This window comes from Prionailurus bengalensis, chromosome D1 (genome assembly GCF_016509475.1).
Source record: "Prionailurus bengalensis isolate Pbe53 chromosome D1, Fcat_Pben_1.1_paternal_pri, whole genome shotgun sequence".
In the NCBI taxonomy this organism is placed as follows: Eukaryota; Metazoa; Chordata; class Mammalia; order Carnivora; family Felidae; genus Prionailurus; species Prionailurus bengalensis.
This window is the reverse complement of record NC_057346.1, coordinates 66,401,479-66,419,334: the sequence shown is the minus strand read 5'-3', so window position 1 is coordinate 66,419,334 and position 17,856 is coordinate 66,401,479. Positions and strand designations below refer to the sequence as shown.

At 38.0% G+C, this 17,856-nt stretch overlaps 1 protein-coding gene across 7 annotated transcripts in view; it reads left to right on the top strand.

Moving 5' to 3' along the window:
- The window catches only part of DENND5A (DENN domain containing 5A), a 119,124-nt gene that overhangs the window by 24,418 nt on the left and 76,850 nt on the right, over positions 1 to 17,856 (top strand). For 4 of the 7 annotated variants that reach the window (XM_043580608.1, XM_043580605.1, XM_043580610.1 and 1 more), the window contains exons 2-4: positions 13,824 to 13,895; positions 14,662 to 14,771; positions 16,754 to 17,411. In XM_043580608.1, the coding sequence (XP_043436543.1) occupies positions 13,824 to 13,895; positions 14,662 to 14,771; positions 16,754 to 17,411 (840 nt within the window). Of the gene's footprint in view, positions 1 to 8,944; positions 8,986 to 13,823; positions 13,896 to 14,661; positions 14,772 to 16,753; positions 17,412 to 17,856 lie in introns of those variants that run through there. The other 3 variants (XM_043580607.1, XM_043580609.1, XM_043580611.1) reach the window with 2 other exon arrangements.

The window sequence follows — 17,856 nt, the reverse complement described above, 5'->3', positions numbered from 1 at the left end:
TAATTTTTTCATTCTCCACTCTCCACCTCCTACCATTTTAGCCTCATTTGTTACTCTTCCTGGATCTCTGCCATTCCAGGAGCAAGGAAAGGCTCTGAGGGGCCATCTGCTAGAGGGTCCTAACTGCCAGAGAGTAGGGCAGCTTAGAGATTGATATTGCTTGGTGCAGTGAAAGGATCCAGGAGATTTTGGGTTGATTTTAGTTAGGGAGGAAGTCTCTCATGACCTGTGGGTTGAGTATACTACTCTGTATTACAGTAGAGAATTTGTGATTTTATGGTTTTTAGACTTCTTGATGAAGATTATGTCATCTATACTCTTAGAGTATTCCTTACACCAAAACTGTACTTCTTAACTCCTTTAAATTCTAAAGTTCTAAGAGATATCCACTCTGGTGTAGTAGGTGAAAAGAATATTAGAGTAGTAGGTGAAAAGAGTATTAGACAAGGGTGTCTGGAGAGGTTTCTAATCCCATTTTGTGTCCTACTTGTTGGGTGATTTATTATCTCTGAGCCAATTTACTTATCTGTAAAATCTCTTTTAGGGTTGTAATGAATCTTAATGAAATAATATTTGTGAAAGTGGTTTCTCTCTCTCTCTATATATATATGTATATACATATATATACAGGTATATACCTATATGTATATATATGTATATATGTGTGTGTGTGTGTATATATATATATATATATATATATATATATATATGGGTGTCTGACTCTAATTTCGGCTCAGGTCATGTCATGATCTCATAGTTGTGAAATCAGGCTCTGTGCTGGGCATGGATCCTGCTTAGGATTCTCTCTCTGCCCTTCCCCTGCTCACTCTGTCTCTCATAAAAAAAAAATTATTTATATTTTTTGGTGTCATCTCTTTGTCATAGAGATTATACATGTTCATAGTAGGAAGTTCAGAAAATACAGAAAAGTATAAGGAAAAAATAGCAGTCACACATACTTCTACTTTTCAGAAGTCATGTAACAACATTTAATATTTTGTGTATTCATTTCTATAATTTTTTCTGTGTTGAATTTCTTAAAAATATATATTTCAAGAAAGCTGTCATTTGCAATTTTTAAGTTATGCCATAGGTGCTTACGAACATGTTTCTTTGCTTTAAAAATGTTGTGATTTAAAATTTTTTGTATAGTTTTTCTTATATGTCTTATTTTTTGAGGTAGGTAGGACATAAATTATAAAAAAAACCCACCTCTCACTTCAGGATTTTATAAGCTCTGTAGAATAAGGTATCACGTTTCATCTGGAGTCATATTCACGAGGCTTTAACTGTGCCTCTATTTCCTTTCTTTTTTAAAATTCCTACCTGATGATATGCAATCAGGAAAACTGTGTGGATCTAGTTCATTACTCTCTACATTTCTTCTCTTTGAGATTTGCAGTATCTGAAAGATTCTGGTTTTTTTCTTTGTTTGTTGTTTTTTTAATAGGAGTCTTGGGGTGCCTGGGTGGCTCAGTCGGTTAAGCATCTGACCTTGGCTCAGGTCATGATCTTGTGGTTCATGAGTTTGAGCCCTGCATCCGGCTCTCTGCCTGCTTTGGATCCTCTGTCCTTCCTCTCTCTCTCTGCCTCCCCCTTCCCCGCCCCCCCCCCCCCCCAAGTAAACATTTTTTTTAAAAAAAGAAAGAAAATAGGAGTCTTGTAGTTTGTCCTTTGGGTGGGACTTATTATGGATACCTTTAAAGCAGTGGTTTATGGAAGTTTTGGTTCAAAAATCTCTTTGAGAATCTGATACAAGCTATGGATTCTTGCCCTAGCTCCATCAACCTGGGTTGTTTGATATATTGGCTCTCTAGGCCTGTTGCACGGTGAACAGCTTGGGATGTTCCTTTACTTTATCTTGGAGTTATCCTTTGCCACTCTCTTGTGATGGATCCAGCTTCCTGCATCCTGTATGTACATCTTCCCTGGTTGATTCTAGTTTTGGCAGAGCACCTCTTTAATTTCCATAAACTTACTGTTGTCTTTTTATTTTACACAATTTTATTGAGATATAGTTTACATACCATAAAGTTACTCCATAGCCCCCCATTGCAGGCAACTACAACTCTACCTTCTGTCTCTATGGATTTGCTTATTCTGGACATTTTATTTATATGGGATATAATTTTTAAAACCTTTTCAGTAACATTTTAATTTTAGAATGGTTTCAGTTTTACAGAAAAGTTGTGAAGATAGTACAGGGAGTTCCATACATTCCCACACCCAGTTTCCCCTAGTAATCACATCTTACAGTAGATGGTACATTTGTCACAAATAATGAACCACTTTTGATACATTATTATTATTATTGTTATTACTTACTGAAGTGTGAGTCTGTTTTCATTTACTGTGTTAGATCTTTGGAGACCACTTTCATTTTGGGAATTCATGCCCTTTATTTCTGGAGAAGTTTTGTTGAATTATTGATAATATCTTCCCTTTTATTTTCTCTCTTTTCTCTTTATGGAGTAGTCCTATTTGGATAGTAGACTTCTTGGACTGACTCCATACATACTTTATTCAGATTTTCTTAGTTTTTTGCATAATACTCTTTCTTTCTGTTCCAGGATTCCATTCAAGATACCACATTGTGATGAGTTGTTATGCCTCCTTACACTCCTTTAGTAGTACACTTTCTTAGACTTTCCTTCTTTTTGATGACTTTGGCAATTTTGAAGAATGTTGGTTAGCAGATTTGTAGAATGTCGATCAGGATATGTGTGATGTTTTTCTCATGATTAGATTGAGGCTATGGTTTTTTTGAGATGAAGACTACAGAGGTAAAGTGCCATTCTCATCATATTACATCAAGAATACATGCATATTAGCAACATGACATCACTGTTAATGTTTAATTTTTTTTTAATGTTTATGTATTTTTGAGAGAGAGAGAGAGAGAGAGAGAGAGAGAGAGAGAGAGAGAGAGCGAGCGTGCGCGCATGAGCCGGGGAGGGGCAGAGAGAGTGGGAGACACGGAATCTGAAGCGGGTTCCAGGCTCCTAGCTGTCAGCACAGAGCCTGATGCTGGACTCAAACTCACCAATCGTGAGATCATGACCTGAGCCGAAGTTGGATGCTTAACTGACTGAGCCACCCAGGTGCCCCCAACATCGCTGTTGATTTTAATCTTGATCATCTGGTAGTGTTTGTCAGGTTTCTCCAATATAAAGTTACTCTTTTTTTCCTATGAGCAGCCCATACTTAAGGGAGTTATTTTCCACCTCTTTGAGATCAGAGTATCTATGTAAATTGTTTGGTGTTCTTCTGTATAGGAAATTTGTCTATTGTCCCTCTATTTACTTATTTAATCATTTATTGATATTAGTATGGATTCATGGATATTTATTTTATACTTTGGGTTATAATTCAGTGTGTTTGTTTTGGTCAGATTATCCTAGATTTGGCCAGTGGGAATCTTTTAGTTGGCTCTTTGATGTGTCCTCATCACCATGAGTTTTTTTGAGTACTTCCTTGCTTTTTGGCACTCCAAAATACTCCAGGCTCCTCCCATGTATTTCCTGCTCCAGTTAAAGAACGAACCATTTCTTTAAGCAATCCTGGTTCTTTTTATTGGTGAATAGTATTAGAAATCAAGATCTGGGTGCTAGCTGTGCTTGTCACTCGGGAGTTGTTGCTTCTAGGCCCGAAGATAGTCCTTTTTTTTTTTTTTTTTTTTTTAATGTTTATTTTGTTTTTTTGAGAGAGATAGAGCGCTAGAGCAGTGGAGGGGCAGAGATAGAGGGAGACACAGAATCCAAAGCAGGCTCCAGGCTCTGAGCTGTCGGCACAGAGCCCAATGCAGAGCTTGAACCCATGAGCCTTTAGATCATGACCTGAGTTGAAGTTGGACGCATAACAGATTGAACCACCCACGTGCCCCAGATAGTAATTTTTGAAGCTTTTTTTTTCTGCATAATTTTCTATTTTCTCAAAGTTGCATTGATTGATTGGCAAGAGGTATCTTTCTTTAATCTTAGAGCCTTTCCCCGTATATCTCATGATTCTTTGGCTATCCATTTACACTTAAGAATAAAGCACCAAGAAGCTGATTGGAAGCTTGATGTTTATATTAGTGGGGCATTGGTTACTGAGGTTCACTATAGAATGATCTGGTTGCATAGTTTCTTCCCTGTAGTATGAGTATCTCTTGGTCTTTTTTCTTGGGCTCGTCAGATTCACATAAAACGTTCCTCTAAATCTCTGCCTCAAGGGAGTAATTCTAGCCGTCACTTTGTGAGAGCCAAATAGTGGAAGAGCACTGGGAAGTCTCAACATTCAGTATGTTAAGATTTTTCTTATTTTTCTGTTTTTAGAATGATACCCTTGCTCTCAGCTGTGCCCGTGGTTTCCCAGATGTTGATGCTTGATGCCTCGACTATAATCCCAAGTATAGATACCCATTCTTTAAAATTTGTTTTTATTTTTCAATTGATATATAATTGACATATAATATTGTATTAGTTTTAGGTGTACAACATAACGATTTTTGATATATGTACATATATGGTAAATGATTATCACGGTAAGTTTGGTTAACATCTGTCACCACATAGTTACATTTTTTTTTTCTTGTGATAAGAACTTGTAAGGTCTACTCTTTTAGCAACTTTCAAATATACAATATCGTATTGTTAACTATAGTGACCATGCTGTACACTACAGCCCCAGGACTTATTTATTTCATGACTGGAAGTCTGTACCTGTGACCACCATCACCCGTTTTGACTGAGACCTCACTCATTTCATTTATCCCTTGTGGGAGTAGTATGGGAGTAAGGTGGGGTCTAGTTCTTTTATTTAAAAAAATTGAGATATAATTCATGTAACATAAATAAACCATCTTAAAATGTACACTTCAATGGTTTTTAGTTTACTCACTGTGTTTTGCAGCCATCACCACTATCTAGTTCCAGAACATTTCTGTCATCCCAAACAAACTGCACACCTATTAGCAATTAGTCCCCTGGCAGCCACTTTCTGTTTCTATGTATGGCTATTCTGAATATTTCATATAAATAGAGTAATACAATATGTAGCATTTTGTGTCTGGCTTCTTTCACTTAGCATAATGTTTTCAAGGTTCATTTGTATTGTAGCATCTAACAGTACTTCATTCTTTTTAATGGCTGAATAATGTTCCATTTTACAGTTCTAAAACAATTTATATCTTCATGAGCTGATGCCATCTTCAATAGACTTTCAACCAGTCCTTCTGTTTTTAGTTCCATTTTTATCCCTACTTCCATAAGTGCCTGATGCTACAAGTTCCTGAGCTTTTTGGAGGTTGTATTATATCTTAGCTTTCTCTAGTCTGTTGTCAGGAACCACTCATCCATCTCCTTTTCAGCTTCTAAATTTTTGCTGCTCTCACCTTCATTTTCATTCTGTGGCTATGCCACCCTGACCCCTACCCTTATGTTGTTCTCATGGGGTTTTGGGGAGAGAGGCAGCAGAGGGAGAACTAAAGCATGCCTTCTCATAATTCAAAGGGGACAGTTTCCATGCTGGGTCAGACTTGAGGCCCAACAGTCATTAAGTCATGAAATGATGAAGCTAGAAAAACCTTTATAGATCGTCCTCTACTTCTTTATCTTTTAGGTGAGGAAAGTGAGACCCACAAGACTCAGTAAATTGTTTAGGTCACACAACTAGTGAGTAGCCAAGGTGGGATCTTAACTCTGTCTCCTGCGTTCTGGGTTAGTTGCTTACAGTTAATTTAGGCTGATTAGTTTACAATTTGGTGTTAAGGAGAGCATGAAGATTGCTCATATTTGTCCTTTGCCATTTCTTACTTAGAGATCCCAGTTCACTGGGTTTGCCTAAGCCTGTTTTACTGGAGGGGCTAGCTTTTAGAGAAAAGTGCCTATAGCATATGTATAGCCTCTGGGAGTTCTTACTCTATTTTAGTAATTTAGTATAGTATGTACTGTATGTAATTCAGTACAGTATATGTATATCCAGCTCACAAGAGGGGTTGGTTAGACTGCTCTGAAAGACCATGAATTTGATAGCTTGTTGCTTCCCATACAAAACAGAACAGATTATCTAAGTTACAGATGTTAGCCCAATGGATGTGTGCCCTGTAGGGTTTTTGGCTGGGCTAAAAGGGAGGCAATGCCTATACTTGACACCTTGTTACCAAAGTTTTGTCCTACCTGTTGTTTGGAGCAGTCCTGTCTGGATCGGTTCTCAAACCTCTGACTCTTGTTTTTTTTTGTTTTTTGTTTTTTGTTTTTTAAACCTCAGACTCTTGTTAAAACTGGGTACATCAGGGGCTCCTAGGTGGCTCAGTTGGTTGGGTAACTGACTCTTGATTTTGGCTCCTCATAATCTCACAGTTCAAGCCCTGCTTTGGGCTCTGTGCTGAGCATGGAGCCTGCTTGGGATCCTGCTTGGGATTCTGTGTCTCCCTCTCTCTCTGCCCCTCCCCTGTTCTCTCTCTCTCTCTCTCTCTCTCTCTCTCTCTCATTTTCTCTCAAAATAAAGAAATAAACTTAAAAAAAAAAAACAAAACTGGGTACCTGAGAAGTTCAGCCATTTTAGAAATACTAGATGCAGGAGTTGGACTAGGTATGGTGCCTGGAAGATGTCAAGCAGGAGGTAAAGCATCAAAAAAAGTAATGGCTGTATACCTAAATTGAAAGTTATCTGACAAAGAAAATATGTTGAGAAAGAAAGTGAACAAATGTACCTCAAGGGGAACACAAAGGGGTAACAGATGGTTTCTGTTGCTTTTATTGAAAAGTCTGGTGAGCAGCTTTTCTGGGTTATTGCCTTAGAAGAGGCCTTGTGGTGTGTCCAAAGTGGGGGGCAGCTCACTCCCTGCATTTTGGGTATTTGTAAATGTCTGACTCTTGAGCACAAGTCACCTGGTCATGTGGGCCAGGGTACAGCCTGTCTCTTCAAGGAGCAGTTACCCTCTTTCTGCTGCAGAAGCTGTAAATTTGCCTCAATTTCATATGTAGAAGACGTGAGGGAGAGCGATGAGTATAGTGTTAAATGGTTTTCTGTAGCTACCAAAACATACCTAGTCTTACTGTGTTTTTAAAAAATGTTTATTTATTTATTTTGAGAGAGAAAAAGAATGCATGCAGGTGAGCGGAGGAGGGGCAAAGAGAGAAGAGGAGAGAGATAATCCCAAGCAGGCTCCATGCTCAGCACAGAGCTCAATGCAGGGCTCAGCACAGGGCTCAATCTCCCAAATCATGAGATCATGACCTGAGCCAAAATCAAAAGTCAGATGCTTAACAGACTGAGCCACCCAGGTGCCCCCTTACTGTGTTTTTTAAGCTATCTCCATTTAAAAAGTGCTGATAGTAATGAAATGGCCATCTAAAAGGAATAGCAATGTTAATTTTTGTTTAGGTAGAAATTTGCATTCCCTTCTCTTACTGCACTGTGTCCCATCAGTCAAAGATGGCAGGAAACGATTTCTGATTTACAGGGGTTCAGAAAATTATCTGGAAGATAAGGAGAATGCTGAGGCAGCAAGTGAATTAAAGGTGAAACACAAGCTGGTTTTTCAGCATGCGCAAGAAACCAAGTGTACGTTGGTAGTAATACAATTTTCATGGGCAGTCTGTTTTAGAAATGTTTCTAACAGGAAAAATATAGTGACATCTTTTAGTGCAGGAAGTAAACTTTATAGCACGAGTGGCCCTGAATTGGTCACCATTGTCACCAAAATGATCAGTTTTAGGACATCCCAGAATGCCAGTATGCAAATGAAGGCATAATAACCTGGTTGTATCCATTCCCAGAGGAAAAAAATTCTACTCTTGCTGTAGATAATGTGAATTAGACCTTATAGGATTGGTGTGGATGTGGTGAGATGAGGCAGCCCATGTGACACTTCTGTTTTGGGCCTGAAGGGAAAGATAGAGTTCAGCTGTCTTTGAAGAGTTCAGTCCAAGGTATAGCTTTGAATGCTTGAATTGTATTGCTTGAAGCCTCTGCTTTAAAACCTTGACAGGTTGTTAAAATCATTAAAAGTTTTTTTATTTTATGAGAGAGAGAGAGGGAGCGCAAGCGGGGGAGGGCAGAGAGAGAGATGGAGACAGAGACAGACAGACCGAAGTAGGCTCAAGACTCCCAACTGTCAGCACAGAGCCTGACGTGGGGCTTGAACCCACAAACCATGAGATCATGACCTGAGCTGAAGTCGGGTGTTTAACCAACTCAGCCACTCAAGCGTCCCTAAGAGAATTTTTTTTTTTGAAAAATTTTTTAACATTTATTTCTTGTTGAAAGACAGAGACAGAGTGCGATCAGGGGAGGGGCAGAAAGAGAGGGAGACAGAATCTGAAGCAGGCTCTAGGCTCGGAGCTGTCAGCACAGAGACCAACATGGGGCCTGAACCCACGAATCAGGAGATCATGACCTGAGCCGAAGTCGGACGCTTAACTGACTAAGCCACCCAGGCACCCCTAAAAATTTTTTTTTAAATTAAAGAATGTAGTTTTTAAAGACATTAAACTTTTTATTTGAGGTAATTTTAGATTCATATGCAGTTGTAAGAAATAATACAGAGACGACTCTCTACCCTCTACCAAGTAGTAACATCTTGCAATGCTATTGGATGCTCTCACAACCAGGATATTGACATTACTGTACTCAAGACACAGAATAATTCCATCACCACAAGCATTCTTGTGGGTTGCCCTTTTATAGACACCCCCTACTCTCCATTTCTGACCTTTGGCAATCACCAATGTGTTCTTCATTTCTAAAATGTAATTTCAAAATGTTATGTATGTGGAATCATATAGTATATAACTTATTGGGATGGGCTTTTCTTGTAGCAGTACACTGCATGGTAGCAGTGAATTCTCTTAGTTTTTTTTACTTGAAAATGTTTTGATTTTTCCTTCATTTTTGAAAGATTTTTTTCTGCTAATAGAATTCTGGGTTGACAGGTTTTTATTTGTTTGTTTCAGTACTTGTATGATGGTGTTCCAGGTCTTCCGATCTCTATTGTTTCTGGTAAGAAAGCCATGGTAATTTCAATCATTTCTTTTCCTTAATGTATCATTTTTCTCTGTCTCCTTTCAAGATTTTCTCCTTAATAGTTTTCTTTTTTCTTTCTTTCTTTCTTTCTTTCTTTCTTTCTTTCTTTCTTTCTTTCTTCCTTTTTTTTAAAGTTTGTGATGTACAGTTTTTATTTTCTTGGTATGTATCCTGCTTGGAATCCACTGAGCTTTTTGAATCTGTAAATCTATGTCTTTTACCCAATTTGGGAATTTTTTAATTATTATTTCTTCAATTAAAAAAACTTCTTTTAAAACCTCATTTGCTCTCCTTTTTTTTCCGGGGCTTCAATTATATGTATATCAGGCTTGTTGCCCCAGAGATCTCTGGGGTCCTCTCCCCCACTCTCCTTTTCTCCTTAATCTTTTTTTCTCTTTGTTTTTCAGATTGGATACTTTTTTTGCTCTTTTTAAGTTCACTAACTCTTCTGCATCCCCAGTCAGCAGATTGTTAAGCCCATCTTCTGAATAATAGTCTATTTTTGCTGTTGAGATCTACTATTTGTTCATTTATTATGATCATAGCTGTTTTCAAATCCTTGTCTGTTAATCCCAGTATTTGGATCAAGTCAGGATCAGTTCCTGTTGACTGACTCTTCTTTTGAGAATGGGTCAATTTTTCTTCTTTCTTTCTTTCTTTCTTTCTTTCTTTCTTTCTTTCTTTCTTTTTTTTTTTCCTATTTCTTTATATGCTGAATAGTTTCGTTGGGTTGTGTCCTTGTTATTGAGTATGACATGTTGTAGACAGTCTGGATTCCATTACCTTCCTCCAAAGAACACTGAATTTTGTTTGTTTTGTCCCCTGCAGTGAATGGCAGTTTAAATCTCAGTTCAGTTCTTTTAGCCCTACCTTGGTTGCCTGAGGTCTGTTCCATGCATGCATAGTTCAGGGATTAGCCAGAGATTTCAGCAGAATTTATACACAGAGTTTGAGGCACCTTCTTCGGGTTCTCTTTGGAATTTTCCTCCCTCACTTCTCTGTGTTGGTTGCCTTACAGTTTGTCTTCTGGTTTGTGAAGCTAGTAAGACTGTGAATTTTTATCTGAATTTTAGCCATCTTTCATGGCACAGACTGGGACCTGCCCAGCCAAAAGCTATAAGAAGGGACACTTGGTGTCATTACCTTCTTCCAAATTTTGACCCTCTCTTTCCCTCATGATCTGCCTGCCTTTTGTTCCCTAGTATCTTCAAGTAGTTGTTTTTTTTATTTTCTGTCTAGAGTTCATAGTTATCTGCAAGAGATTTGGTCTCATAGGAGCTACTCTTCTATGACTGGAAGCAGAACCTCCATCATGCTAGATATTAATTATTCTGTTGACAGAGTCATCTTTTTTTCAGTTGTAGTTTCACAGATATTTGTATTATCCTTCCCATCTCTTTTAAGGGATGAGATACAAAAATGCCCTTAGCTCTTGCTCTGTTTTCTCTTTTTTTTTCAGACTTCAAATTTTATGGAAAGTTTCTTAAGTGTATGTCAACTCTGATTACTGTTAGGTTTAGAAATTGAAATACTCCTTTTATTTGGTATATATAATCCAAGATGTAGGTATAACAAATGTGTCCTGTAGACACTTTCCTAGGAACTGATGGTTACTTTTGTTTTGCTTGAATTTAAGCTAACACTGTGTTCTGGAGAAGTTTCGTGTAATTTAACATAAACCAGATGGAGATTTGACTGTATTGGGTCTTTCTCACGTTGTTGTTTGGGACATACCTTTTTATATCTGCTCTACCATTTCAAAACTGTTGCTTTCCCCACAGATTGAAACTTGGTGGACATTTTCTGATGATTTTTCAGATGACTTCAGACAGAAGTTTTGAGGATAATATTTTTTTAACTTGTTCACATATATGTGTATATTTAAAGAGAGAAATTTGCATCCATAGTCTTCTTATGATAAAAAAGGAGAAAATAATGTCCTATTTTGAGTCAACATCAACCCAGAAAGCAGTTATTTAGTAGTGAATATATTTTATTTTAGACTGTATGTAAACCTACCCATTTAGGTTAATCTATAAGTGGTCAAATGTTTTCTGCCCAAAATAGAAACACTTGGAGCTGTGGTTTCTGATTTTTTTGGGTCATGGAACCCTTTGAGAATCTGTTGAAAATTGTGTTTTCTCTTGAGAAGAATGCACATTTTCATACAAAATTTTGTAAATAATTTCAGAGTTTAGGGGCTCCTTTGAAGCTTCTCATTTGTAAGCATCCTACATTTAGGGTTATTCAAATCAACCTAGTACCAACAGGCTAATAGCAATACAAATGTCAGTTTGTTTCTGACTTGGTCAAAGCAGAACAAGTAAACAAAGAACCTAATAGAAGTCCTTGTAAGGCGTTCAGTCTTAAAAAAAAAAATCTGTTACGATTTATTTGAATTGTACTTCCCCAGGGACAGATTCACAAAGATAGATCTATACCTAGTTGACTAATTTTTAAGTTGCTGTTAGAAATGGGCCTTAGTTCTTGGTATCCAGAATTGCTGACATTTGTGGACTCTGTATGTGTTGGGCAAATAAGTAGTTACGGTTTCAGGACAATAGGATGGTTGTGGTTGTGATATCTTATTCCTAATATTGTTTGAATTTCCAAAGGTCTGAATAATTGAGGATTTAAGGGACCTGTGACATATGTACAGGTCTCAGGAAGTGGGGTATGTAGGTGTTTCTGTGGCATTAAGTCCCTGCCACTTATTCTCAAAACTCATCCCTCACTATATTATGAAAGACTGAATTGTTTTAATAAAGATATCTTAGGTTTGAATCCTTTTACCCTGCGACTTTTCTAATGCTCTTAATAGGATTCTTTAATAAACATAATTTGATCTCAGGGCTCTCATACCTCTTTATACATCCCCTTTCCCCCTGCAGTGAAAACACTAGGCTCCTGATACTGGTCCAGTCTAATACACAGAAAGACTTATGTCTAAGATTGGCACTCTCTTTGGTGCCTTTACTCAGAACCTGACTCTTTAACAAGAAATTTTTACTTAGCTTGTTTGAAGAAGGGGCAGGAGGTAGAGAGGTGATGGGGACAGAGGATCTGAAGACCATTTCTCCTTGTGATTCTTAGCTTCTTCCTCCTCTTTGTACTCCAGGTCAGCTCATCATTTTTACCTCTGGCTTCATCTCTCTGCTGTTTAAAATAGTCCCCTGTTCCATCTTTTGAATGTTCATCATGTCTTAAGGGGCACAGCCATCTTAGAAAAATATCTTTCTCTAAAGGCTTTCATTAGGGACAGTGGTAACTGCCCTGATTCCTGTTTATGTTCAAATATTTTGTGGTTTTTAGTGAGGGGATTTTCTGGCCTAGTAAGGAAGAAATGAGCAAACTGACAACTAAAAGTAATGAAGCTTAGAAGAAAGACATAGTTATCCTCTTAGAACTGAATATAGTTTAAATAAACATTCTGAGACTCTCAGACTATAGACAAGATCATTATGTCAGCTGCTTGCTGTTTAATTTTTTTGTACAGTAAGTGCAGGCTTGCCATGGTGGGCTCTTCGCAGGTATTACCGAAAGCTTGAGATTAGCTGTATATAGCTATAGGGCTTTGTTACTACCACTGTTACCAGCTGCCTGCTGATTTTGCCACTCTTCTTTAGTGAAGATTACCAGATGTATTTTGAGAGATGAAATTTGCTGGAGAAGAGCTTCAGAAAACTAAGTTTGGAAGAAGGATCAGGAAATGGGAAGTATTGAAATTGCTCTACTGGCTTTATTAATAGAAGGAAGGTTGAGTCTTGTCAGAAGTTGAAAATTATGAATAAGTGGACTTCTGATGATGGACAAAACCTGAGAGAAAGTGGAAGTGAAGGTTTTAGTTATAAAAGTGATAACTTTCTGACTGGAATCATTATTAATTTCTGGAACAGGCACTTCAGAATTGTTATAAATTCTTTAGAAACTTGAGATGCCTCTGGGATGATTTAGAGTGAAGGACTATCTGACTTTACATTTATCCCAGCCCTGTGTTTGTGGACAATATGTCTTCCTTAATCACCAGGTCCTTTGTGTTCCAAACCAACTTAGAAAAACTGTAGTTGGAATAGAATTTATATTATCAACTAGAACATGTAAACAGGGTCCTCTACAAGCGTGCTCTGAATGTTTGGACCACATAGACTAAAAATGTGGAGCCTGCCAGACAGTAACCTCTCTGTGAAGTGGTTATTTGTGTATGTTCTTTTTCCTATACGGTTAAGAGTATAAGGTCCTGAGGATGGGTACTTGATTTGGTTCATTGCTATCTCCCACAGTACCTTGGGCCCTTGTATGACATAATTACTCAATAAACAGGTATAGAATTCAGTTGAATTGTTTTTGATCATGTTTTCCACATATTTTTCCATGAGTCCTACTAAATTTATTTATTTGAAATATTAAGGTGCATTTAATTTGCCCCCTACTCCTTAACTCCTTTGGAAAAGCAGTATTTGGGACAGGATACTTTTGGATAAAGTACCAGTGACTTTATAGTAATTTTATATCTGTTGAGCGCTTCATCTTATTATGCTGTATTGTAATGTTTTTTCAAACCATGAATTGTGTTAGTAGGTCTGCAATTAGTATATTTGGTTTTAATGATATAGAGTAGAAATTATGAGAGGGCATCCCACAAAGTAAGGTAAGTATTATTTTGCGAAATTTGTTTTAGACAAATTTATATGCACGCATCATGTATGTATTTATTGCTCCATGATGTGAAGCTTGTTTCATACTGGAGTCATGGTCAAAAAAGTTTGAATAACATTGCTTTATTGTAATACTCTGTTATTTCATTTATCATATAGCATTATGCCAGTACATACAGGCTTCTAAAGCCAGGGATGGTGCCAGCCCTTTCATTTCCAGTACGACTGAAGGTAAAAACAAAACAAAATTGAGAACACCCAAAGCTTTCTGGTGGCTCTTACATATGTCTCTACAGTGGCATTTTGTACCCTTTGACCTTCTAACTTTCTTGTGCCTTTTTTGACCAGTAGGTTTTTCATATTTGTGTCCCTCTAGGTGGTGGGTTCTTTGGTTCTTCCTTTTTTCACTTTAATGTTCTTTATTTCAGTATACTCTGTTTTTAGGGGGAAAGGAGGAACAAAGGAGAATTTCAGAATTTCAAATGATTCTGAATTGACAAAATGGCTCATTAGATTTACCCTGAAATCTGCTTTCTTAATGTTCTTGAATCTTTTAGTCCCTTTGTGTTTTTTTCTGAGATCATAGAAATGCATATTTGATTCTGAATTTAAAATCATTTATGCGTCTATGTTATCAGTTGACTTAAAGCAAACTAAATTGTGGTTTTTTGGGGGGGAAAAAGGATGGATATAATCCTTTGTCATTCCTTGCACTTTCTCCACTCTCCTAGGAAGGTTGACCATTGGGTTTGTAGTAATAATTCATTTTCAAGAAAAGAAAAGATAGTTGTGTCCAGTATTAACCATGCTAAACCTTTTCAGCTTCTTGCTTACCTAATGACTTTAATACCTTTCCTGTTCTTAGATGGTTGGCATACTAACCTAACCCCTTTGCCTTTACTTCTGTACCTTGCTGGACTACCAAGCTCAGACATTCATAACATTGTGATTTCAAGGGACTTTGTAGAGATGATTTGGTTCATTCTTTTTCTTGCAGGAGAAAATTTTGAGCAGACACCACTGAGACGAACATTCAAGTCCAAGGTCCTTGCCCGATACCCTGAGAATGTAGAATGGAATCCCTTTGACCAAGATGCAGTGGGAATGGTTAGTATTTGTTAGCTACAAGTATGAAGTAATTTACAAAGTAATTTATAGTGGAATTGTGAGTCCAGGCTGTGGTAGCAGTGATTCCACTAACTACCAGGAGCTTTTGAAGAAGGGGTTATATGATTATTATTTATGATTCTACATTTTGATCAACAAATCAGATATTCAGGATGTATGAAATACACTGAAAAATCACAGTGTGTTTCTGTTTTGTCAGACAAATACATAGTACTGGGTCATTGAACTTTGTGGTACTGAGCTACTGGTTGCTTATAGCATTGAGACTGCACAGTGAGTCCGATTTAAAGCAGTTTTCTCTCAATCTGGGTTGTATATATGTCTGAGTGATACTGCAGAAATGGGTATTTTGTTTCATCATAATTTTAGATAGGACAACATTTTATTTTATTATTATTTTTTTTTAAATTTTTTTTTCAACGTTTTTTTATTTATTTTTGGGACAGAGAGAGACAGAGCATGAACGGGGGAGGGGCAGAGAGAGAGGGAGACACAGAATCAGAAACAGGCTCCAGGCTCCGAGCCCTCAGCCCAGAGCCTGATGCGGGGCTCGAACTCACGGACCGCGAGATCATGACCTGGCTGAAGTCAGACGCTCAACTGACTGCGCCACCCAGGCGCCCCAATAGGACAACATTTTAAATCTCATGTAGAAGAATACTACTGTGAATAATCTAACTTTTATTGAGTATTCACCTTGTGCTAGGCAGTGTGATAAGCATTTTACATGAATTAACTCACGTAATCTTCATAATACCCCTTACATAGATGATATTAAATACACACACACACACACACACACACACACACACACACACACACACATATTTATACATGAGGAAACTAAGATCCAAAGAGTGATGTGTTTAAAGTCACATGACTAAGAAGCAGTTGAGCTACAATTTGATCACTATGCCATAGTCTGGTTCCAGTGCTATGCTTTTCATCACATCTTTGTACTGCCTGTATTAATTCTTAATAGCTTTCTGTACTTTTTTAGAGGATGATCTTGTTTGATGCACATAATAACCCTGTGAAGTAGGCAGAGTAGACTGTATTATCTTCATTTCACAGATGAGAAAACTGAGTATTAACCTCAAGTTTTTTGACTCCTGGTTCAGTGCTTATTTTATTTTTGACATGCTGTATTCTAGAAACATCTAGGTTTTGGGAAGTCAAGTCCAAAGGTAATGGATATACCATAAGGTTATATGTTATATCCTTTTATTTGTTAACCCAGGCTGCTGGTAGATCATTTGTATAGCCTGGTTTTTGTAAGCCTGGAAAATGGGGACCAATTGATGTAGGTCAGTTTGATTAGCTATCCAAGTTTCTTTATATAACCCATCTGAGTTAAAGTGAAAAAAACTGCATCTTTATCCTGATTATGTCATCTCCTTTATGTGCAATGCTCCCTTTTTTCTGTGAAAAGAGAAGGTTCTCTTGATGGCAGAATTTTGTGTGCTGATAAGAATCTAAAACTTTATGTTTATTTTTAGGTGCAAAATTTTATCTGTCTAGTTTTTAGGTATATTTCTAGCATCCTTTCCCAATAAATGCTGTCATGCTTAACCACCTACTTAAATTCTCCAAGCTTTCTCTTACCTCCTTATCTTTGGGCATTTTCTCCCTGTCCCTGAAATACCCTTCTCTCCCTTGTCTACCTCATGAATTCTAACATAACCTCATCAACAAGCCTTTTCTGATGTTTTTGGGTTGGGTTGTCCATTCTGTGTTACCCTAGCACTTTGTTTCTGGATAGCCCTGATAATTGCATTGTAATTTTATTTACTTGCACGTCTTAGAATTGACGATCTTGAGGACAGATCTTTTCCTATATTGATCTTGATCTCTCAAACACCTAGCATAATAGGTACTCTGTGAGTAAATCAACAGCGATGGTATTCTGAAGAGGACCAACAGTGAGTTCTCACCACTTGTTTCCTTGTTGTCTTTTGCAGCTATGCATGCCCAAAGGGCTGGCATTCAAGACCCAGGCTGATCCCAGGGAGCCCCAGTTCCATGCCTTTATTATCACAAGGGAGGATGGCTCTCGGACATTTGGGTTTGCCCTCACATTTTATGAGGAGGTGACTAGCAAACAGATCTGCAGTGCAATGCAGACCCTCTACCACATGCATAATGCTGAGTATGATATCCTACATTCTCCGTCTGCTGATGGCCAAGATGACAGTGGCATGGACGATGGTGAAGGCACTCCTGGGACTAAGCTTCAGCGCTTCAACTCCTATGACATTAGCCGGGACACGCTCTACGTCTCTAAGTGCATTTGCCTCATAACACCCATGTCCTTCATGAAAGCATGCCGGAGTGTGCTGGAACAACTTCACCAGGCAGTCACTTCACCTCAGCCCCCTCCACTGCCCCTTGAGAGCTACATATACAATGTACTCTATGAGGTGCCACTTCCACCTCCTGGCCGGTCCTTGAAATTTTCTGGAGTTTATGGGCCAATAATCTGCCAGAGACCAAGTACTAATGAGCTTCCCTTATTTGACTTTCCTGTCAGAGAGGTCTTTGAACTGCTTGGGGTGGAAAATGTGTTTCAGCTTTTTACTTGTGCTCTTCTGGAGTTTCAAATCCTGCTCTACTCACAGCGTAAGTCAGTGCTTACTAGAGTTCTCTCCCTGCACAGGGCCTCCCTTCTTTCCGTATCAAATGCAGTGGCGCTGATGGTAAAGGTCCAGGGCTGTTAAAATTTGAGCAAAACTCAGATCTTTTGCAGGTAGGTGGTAGATGGAAAACCGATAGAACACAAGAGGGTCACAGTTTTTACTTGGCTATCATCACCATGGCCTTTTGCTGGACACTTCAGTCTAGGAGGGGATTCCTGCTTCCTGACATCTCTTCTAGTTGATGCTGAAAAGAGGGGTAGGAGGTGATGGTTCTGGGAAGCTGACTTTCCAACATTCTGCAGAGTTATTTCTGCCCCTTCCACAGCCTGACAGTAAAACTGAGGATTCACAAACAATGATCCTTCATATATTTGAAAAAAATATATTTGATAAAAGGAGGATGTGTTGCTTCTTCTTTCTGTTGTTTG